The following is an 8,231-nucleotide window of genomic DNA, read 5'->3' as shown; positions in this document are numbered from 1 at the left end:
GAGCTTATGTAACTTAAACGCCTGTTTCATATTTGCCGAAAAAGAAATGCTCCTCTGTGATCATTCTGCCTCCGTTCTGAACCACAACATACTCTTATTTGTTTCGACTTTGTCAGAATGTGTGTGGTTGTTGTTGTTGTGTTGCTTCCTCCCTCCACTTCCAATATTAAAGAGAGACCTTGACTCAAACTGCCTATGCTATTTATTTATTTTTTTAAATCAATGCCTTGCAACTTTTACATACTTGAATATTTATGTGGAAGCATTCAGTGGAATACAGTACTTCAAATGAAGTCCTGACCACTAATTTAGAAATCCATACAAGGAATAGGGACTTGGTATGTATGCAATTATTACTAAGCTACGTATACATAAGAAACAAGCTAGTGCTCAATCACAAAGTCCTCCTCGGTGTTGTGGGTTCGAGCCCCAGCTCTGACATTTTGCTGAATGTCTCTCCCTGCTCTTTACTCTCTTTCTTTGCTATATTTTGTCGGCTATTAATACAAATAGAGAGATCACAGTGTGACCACCTGCTTTGGAAATTCTCTGACGCAGGGCGTCCTTACTTAAACTTTGAAAATGTTCAATGTCTGATTCTAGTGGAGATTTCAATTATTGTTGACTACCCAGTCTAGTCGACAGCATTTTAAATCTTAAGTATGTTGGATACTCCTGGACAACCTAAAGCTTACACAAACATATTTCACTGTCTAATATATCTCCCCCACTAACAGGTGAGGAGATAGTCAGTTATCCACACTCTTCATATGGTCAGTATTATACGTGCAAAGCTTTATTTATTCATTACTTACAAGTTCAAACTGACAAGACAAATAACTGGATTATGTCCTTAAACAACTCCTTAGGTCCTTAAGTGTGGTGAGAAAAAGAGCTCCCTCAGATGTAATTGACTATGCTGATGTTTTGAAAGTGTCTTTGTGACGCATGTGTCACATTTGAGGATTCAAACAAGATAAAGTATGTGTTCCAGAGCACCATGACAAAGGCAAAGTGGAGCAGACGCGTAGGTATTAGCAAACAACACAAGACTAGGGCCAATCGAGAGCACTCACAGCTTAAAATAACACGTCAAGTGCTGTCATAGCAATCAAAGTATAATGACAGTGTGATGTGGAGTGATGCCTTTAGCCCATGGGTTGTTATTAAACCAGGCAATTGAAATCATTTTGTGCCTTGAACTTGCCCTGTGTCTAAAAAATATCAGAGAAATGTTTACAACCCTCACAACCTCTGTACCTGCGCAGATAAAACAGCAGTGATAGAATTTTATATTTGATTGTTAAAAATATCCCAACATGAGACAGAGAATGTCAGAACAAGATGAAACATTTTGAGTTGACTAAACACAAGACTGAAATGTCGTAGGCAAAAGCACTGCTCAGTCTGTTTCGATTGATGCCAAACTCTTTGATGAATACACAACACACGATCTATCTTATCTTACTCATGATATAAGATGGATGTTACTTTTCCACTGAGTGGTGTCATAAATAATACATATAAACATTGATTTTCACAGAATAACAGTATGGCTTTTTTCAAAAGAGGTCAACTTATTTTTCTTCTGTCTCCTGGCCAACCTGTAAGACAAAAGGGAAAGAACTGTTTGTTTGGTTTGTTAAAGTTATATTAAAGATTTACTGGGCTATCAGGTTATTAAGGTTTTTCCAGTCTTAGTTAGGGACGTGCTGTGCTGTGGTTTGGATTTGGCACATCAATTTATCCAGGTTTGGGACTGGTTCAAAGAAGGCCCACTTTCGGCTGAACTTGATGGTCTGATATGCCGTCCTGAACCATTGTAGAGCAAGATGTAGTCTTTCTAAATGTAAATTCTGGATGACATTTGCACTGAATACTTACCATATTATTATCACAGAAGCCGAGACAGTGATTCCCATAAGCAGCAGGCAGGCGAACCCAGACAGGAGATAATCTGATGAAACAGAATGTAAATAGAGTAATAATGAATTTACGTAGCATTAACAGTATATTTTGTCATCCTTTTTACCACTCAAGTCAAAAAGAGCATCATCAGATCGGTCAGGAGGTTTGGTTGGGGCATTTCTGTGCTTCCACTGTTTTACTGTGAGCGCGTTTGAACAAAACACAAAGACTGTTACAAACACTGCATCAATAATGGAAACATGGATTCAATAGGAATGGATATAGGACTTACTGAAGTGTGTTCTATTGTGGAAAACCTCATGAATAATGGCGCATGTCTGCAGGTCAGGGCTCAGCAGACCCTCACAAGTGCAGGGAAAATGAAGAGTGGTACCCACAGTGTCCAAAAAGGCTGTTTGACATTCTGTGTGAGCTCCGAGGATGAGAGCCGGCTTCATCTGACTGAAGCACTCATCTATGTGGAGGTCATTCAGGCAGTGTGGCTCCACTGATCTCCAGCATCTGGACTGCAATGCACTCAGCTGCCTCCTGGAAATACACAACTACAGTTCATTCATCTATAGAGGATAGCAACAATGTACTGGAAGGACAGAAATAATGAAACTGTTGGTATTTACATATCAGTAAAATGTATTCACACATTCAAATATTATATACTCTGTTTTAGTGTTGCTTGGATGAGCATTTGCATGGCATCGACCTAATCTTTGTTATTCACGTCAGCAAATCTGTTTACAAATCTCCAAATGGTTTATCCATTTCCATATGTTGTGCTCAAGTACCTGCAGCCTGGGTCTCCAACACATTGTCTGGCAGTGTGCAGGCAGCTCCGTCTCTCTGTGCCACACGTTCCGCTGTGCAGGGCAGAGCTCATGCTCACACATGCCTCATCTGAGTCCTGGCACTGGCACATGACCAACAGCTGGGCAATGTGTAGAGGCATGCTCCGGTAGAAACTCACAGTGGCTTCTTGACATCTATGGTGCTCACAGTTCGGGCCCATACACTGCTGTAGAACTGGTGCCATCAACCTGTTGCACACGCTGTCGCCAAGACAACGCCTTATGCTCTCCAGACAGGATTCAGATGCATCATGGTCTACAGGACATGACGATATGATACAAAAAATATGGACAAATTGTAAATATGAGCAATTTTTGAGAAGGGTCTAATTATGCTCCTGAAAGAACCTTTTCTTCACAATTATATCATTTTAATAAATAAATACCCAAGTCCAGTAACGTGCTTGATTGCCAGTCGTTCTCGGAGATTCTCTGCCATTGAACTGCTGCACAAATAAATAAAACCTAATAAGCCCAAACAAACGCAAATACATTCTTCCCATTCATCTGATATCTTTGGCAAACACAAATGTAATTTCAGCTCTGAAAGCCTGTCCATAGAACAGTAAGAAGACTGCACCTGGCTTTTGATGGCATTGTGCGAGCAGCGCTGGTATAGAGTCACACAGGTCAGCCTCCTGCTCACACACACAGGCTCTGAGAGAGGGGAACTGCCCCAGGACACTGGCCAGGCTCATGTTACACACCGTCCTCTCGCTCACTTGGCACCCTTCAGCTAAAATGACAAGGGAAAAAAAAGGATTTCCCTTGAGGCTGTGTGCCCAGCAGGTGTTCCTGCACACCTGCTATTATTGATATATTGTAAATTTAAGGCTTTTAAAACTTAAATCTGAAACTAAGGGGCAAAAAGCCAAAAAAAATAGTAAAACATGCATTTCATATCAATTAGAGCATAATTTCGAACTCAAGCTTTAATAAATTGCTACGGTACACAAAATAATTCAACACACAATTCAAACACAAAACAAGCAAGTAAAGCTAAAAACTACAATCAATGAAGGATGAACACACCATGAGTTCTTGTAAGCCAACACAGAAGCTCATTTGCTTTTCAAAATAACCCCTGTGTGAAAAAAAAAATCTATCTATCAATGTTCTGTTTTTTTTTTTACCCTTATGTCTCTCCTTCAAAAATGGCCACTTCCCTCACAATCACTTTATCTGCTGCTGGCTATTGGCTTGTTATTAAATTGAAGCAATGGGCCAAGACAATTCAATTGAGACATGGGCTGTTTGTGGGAATCGTGTTACATAACTTCAATTATAGTACACACCAATAAATAAAGAAAGACATTTTTTTTTTTTTTACCATTTTCTTCACAGAAGCTGCCTGCTTTTGTCGCCCAGCATAAATCAGACATGCAGAGGTCCACAGTAGACAAACAGTCAGCAGTCGGACGAGTGAGGCCACAGATTAGAGGCATAAAATGACCTAAAATGCAAACATTTATAAAGATCATATATATACACAATACATGTTATCATTAGGTCTGTAGATTCAATAGTTAACCGTTCTTTCAGGGGCTTAGAATGTGTAGATATAATATCACACAGGATTTGGGCAATTTTTACCATCCAGAGGCAAGGAGCACCAGGGCCAGACACTACTGACTTTTGCCAAGGGTTGTGTCAGTTTCATTTTGGCTGGTAAATCCTGAACTTTCGCCTGCCATGATGGCCTGGTGAGTTCAGTCTAGATCTGAAATTACTCATTTTGGAAATGTCTTTCTACTGCACAAGGGTACACCCCATGTATTCATGTAATAATATTTCAACTCTCTCACTACTAGAGGCTTCTTCTGGGTCATGGGTAAAATAATAAGACTGGATGACACGCATGGTTGAATGATACTTAAAAAAATATATATATATGGCTAAAACTTCACAACAACCAAAATAGTGGCCAGTAAAAACAACCAGGGGGCTGATAACATTTGATAGACTAGTTACAAAGGTGACTAGATGAGCACATATATCCCATCCCAGTAATAGGCCTATGTATATTAGTACAGTATCTTATACAGATACACAGAAAAAGTTTAAATGAAATCTAACACACAAATGACATACAATAACAAAAAAATATGCTCACCAAATATTAGCGCTGCTCTCAGCCATGTCAGCCTCATGGTAGCAGCAGACACTTGTCTGTCTGCTCATCCACTGCTCGTTCTTCTGTCCTTGAACTGAATCCACCCTTAGCCACAGCCCTCCCCTTTAAACACCAACACTAATACAATACTGGCATCCACATGACCCAGCCACTGTGCCTACAACTGAAATACAGTATGTTTAGTCCTGTATTCTATAAAAAGCAGTGTGCAGGTATGTTTTTTGTACGTTCTGAAATTGCTGATTTCCTACTCACATTTGGATGTGACTTAGAAACTTAACGTTTAAATGTAGGGTATGTTAGATTTTTTAAATAAATGTATTTTATATTTGTGTCCCCACTCAGCATGTCAAATCACATTTTGGTTTTACAGATTAATTTACTACAAAAACATTTTACATGATAATGATAATGCATCAGACTTATGCTCAAAGTCACTTTATAATTTTGCTTTAAATTCACCACACTTGGCGGTGGTTAGCTATGTATATAGCCACAGCTGCTCTGGGATAGACTGACAGAAGCAAGGCAGCTAATCTGCACCGTCAGCCCCTCTGACCACCGCCAACCATTCACTCACCCAGGCTTCCTGGCGTTTCCAATCTCCTTGGGATATCTGGCCAGATTGGGCGGCATAACTGCATAAGGGATAAGTGTTTAGGCAACACTCTTGAATCAGCCTCAGTCCAGATGTTTTCCATTGTAAAAAAAAAAAGAAAAAAAGAAAGTTATCTGGACTGGGTTATTCAGAATTGAACATGTTCAATCAGCTGAAACAAATGTATGAATTCATCCTTTGAGCCTAACTTGTGATAGCCTAGACAACTGAAGAGGAATGAATCCAGTTTCCAGACCAGATGATTTGAGAAAACCTCTTGGATGTGTCTTCAGTTAATAACTCCATCCAGTTGACAAGTTTTTGTCAGTAAGTCGTCCACTAGCACAATTGAGATTGAAGGAGCAAACACTAATCACTGGAGTATGATGCAAGCCCATGCAATTTCATTAAATATTTGTATTCAACAAGTGTCAGGAGATGCAGGTAAGTAAAATGTCACAAGACATTTACTTTAAATGGATTTGAAATGTCACATTGTGTCTGCAAAAAGCAGACACAACTGAAAAGAGCTATATATAATGTACCAGAGCTACTTGATATTTATATATTCTTTTATTTCTTTTTTTTACAGAGGAAAAGCAAATATTTGATCAAGAATATCAGTTACGTGCAGAAATGTCTTGAAATAGACTGATGTGCGACAAATACAAATCAATAATGAAAAAAAATGGATTAGGGTTTCTGTTAACCCCCCACGAAGACCATTTGCTTGAATCTAGACTTTGCAAGGAGCCCATACATTTAAATATTTATTTTTCAATCATAGTTTTCATGATACAAATTATTATTCTACTTGACACTCAACATCACAAAAAGATATAAGTAACAACACTAGATCTTTTTTATTAGCCTATTATTATTTTGTCCCAGTTTGCAACAATCTAAGTACTCGCTCTTGCCACAAGGGGTCAGCAAAGGTCGACTTCTTAATTACTGTAACGAGTGGGTCTTTGTCGCTACAAAACACTCTATGGCAACAAACTGTAAAGATTGAAGCTACATGTACGTCACATTATTAAAAAAAGCTGTACAAAGTCAGAGAACAAAATAATTCCATCTATTAATCGCACAAGCCAACCTAACATAACACAAAAGCAAATACTGTGCATTAAGGAAGCAGCAACAGCGCTATTTTGTTTTGTACAAATTCAACAAGAAAGCTTCACAACAGAAATCTGATTTAACAATCTCTACTTCGGATGGAACATCTGAATCCAATGGATGAAACAGATAGGAGATTGACAGCTTGCTAATGACAAACAAAACATATTGCACGTCTATCTCAAGAGAGCTCTACCTAAAGCAGCGCATTAATAACAAATAAATGTGCAGATTATCTCCCAGCTATGACCAAACCTTTGAGGTTTTACTTGAATCCACTGAGAATCGAGTAAGTCTTAATCCACTTAAAAATGTAACAAAGAACCAGCCTTGCACATCATTGACTGTATTGACAACGACAGGCAGGATTCACAAAGGTAAAAGTATCCAGTAATGTAAGACTTTCCGGGCAGGGGTATTGGTATAGGCAGAGCTTTCTGGGAGATTCTGCATTCCTTTCGTTTACAAGCCTGAGGTAGTTTGGACCGGCACAAATCCATCACTTCACTACATTAACATGCATTTTTCCTTAAGCTTAAATCCGCACTGAATGCCAAACAGCAGTTGCTCCTGGTAAGAAGTCTCCAAAAGACATGCGCATAACTGAATTATTATTTATTGATTCTTTATGATTCTTCTGCTTGTGCGTTAAGAACAAAACCTTTGACCTTTTGGATTGTCCCTTTAGAAGCGGATAAAAATACATCTGCAAGTTCAAGTCCATTTTGTATTTCATTTTATGATGAATTTCTTAACCAGTCTCAGATAATTTATCTTGGCTTGGAGCTGCTACAAAAACTTCCCCTCATTGTGACATTTCTTGTCAATACACTTCATGTATATTAGATATAGCAGGTTGTATAATTGCTGCACTTGCTCAGTCCAATTATCAGTGATGACTGACAGGGCCTCTCTGTGTGGAAGTCCAGCATTATTGACTGGGAGTCCCCTGAAGCACAAAAGTAAACATTAGCCTTTAGAAATCATGATTGACTCGATATAACACCATTTCTATTAGTTTTTGCTGCACCACAAAAAAAATTACATTTCTTAAGACACATTCTTGCGGCGAATATTAATCGTGGTGTTTCACTATAGATCTGATTTAAAATTATGATATTTACAGATATTCACATTAAATCACATACAAAATCTATTCAACGTTTTGGAAAAAAAATACAATATATCAGCTCAAGGCAGGAACATATCACGAAACAAATACCACTCATTTTGAACTTTATGGTGTGCAAATAACAATAAAAAATAAGCGATTTTCTCTTTCCTTTATGCACATGCTAGTCAGTTTATTGACCAATGATAAAATGTTAAAGAAGTAAGCGGTATCACTTTATTTTACACTACTTTGATACATTGTACCTAACTAAATTTAGTACAATGTAACTAAATTTAGTTACAATGTGCTCTGTAACAATCTGTAATAACTTGTTCCTATGTAGTACGTACACAATGGAATAACTTATATTAGTACTTTGTAAGTACATGATGTAATAGGACACGAGACCCTTAAGGTTATAGGGCTCAAGGTTAGGTTTAGAGTTAGAGTTATGTCTTTTTACATTATGTACCTACAAACTACAAATACATG

The 8,231-nt window shown here is 38.2% G+C and overlaps 1 protein-coding gene across 2 annotated transcripts; it reads right to left on the bottom strand.

The window, feature by feature from the left end:
- Window positions 1–1,486: 1,486 nt before the first annotated feature.
- On the bottom strand, window positions 1,487–4,942 carry gfral (GDNF family receptor alpha like). 2 transcript variants are annotated; one of them, XM_079559664.1, is made up of 9 exons: window positions 4,885–4,942; window positions 4,102–4,224; window positions 3,352–3,507; window positions 3,158–3,214; window positions 2,712–3,027; window positions 2,201–2,457; window positions 2,033–2,107; window positions 1,885–1,957; window positions 1,487–1,604 (listed from the first exon to the last, which is right to left on the bottom strand). In XM_079559664.1, exons 1-9 carry the CDS (start codon window positions 4,919–4,921, stop codon window positions 1,538–1,540), a joined length of 1,161 nt encoding a protein of 386 aa, XP_079415790.1. In that variant the 5' UTR covers window positions 4,922–4,942; the 3' UTR covers window positions 1,487–1,537. The 2 variants fall into 2 exon arrangements, with proteins under 2 accessions (XP_079415790.1, XP_079415791.1); XM_079559665.1 differs by lacking the exon at window positions 3,352–3,507.
- Between the last annotated feature and the right edge of the window lie 3,289 nt (window positions 4,943–8,231).

The sequence above is a fragment of the Gobius niger genome (assembly GCF_951799975.1).
Source record: "Gobius niger genome assembly, chromosome: 7".
Taxonomy (NCBI): Eukaryota; Metazoa; Chordata; class Actinopteri; order Gobiiformes; family Gobiidae; genus Gobius; species Gobius niger.
This window is presented reverse-complemented; position numbering and strand designations above follow the sequence as displayed.

Excerpts from the sequence above, each read along its gene's own strand:
- gfral (XM_079559664.1), bottom strand. The coding sequence starts at position 4,921 with ATGAGGCTGACATGGCTGAGAGCAGCGCTAATATTTG. Across the intron at positions 2,458-2,711 it reads GTTGGAGACCCAGGCTGCAG|GAGGCAGCTGAGTGCATTGC; the intron begins GTACTTGAGCAC and ends GTGTATTTCCAG. Across the intron at positions 1,958-2,032 it reads TGCTCTTTTTGACTTGAGTG|ATTATCTCCTGTCTGGGTTC; the intron begins GTAAAAAGGATG and ends CTGTTTCATCAG.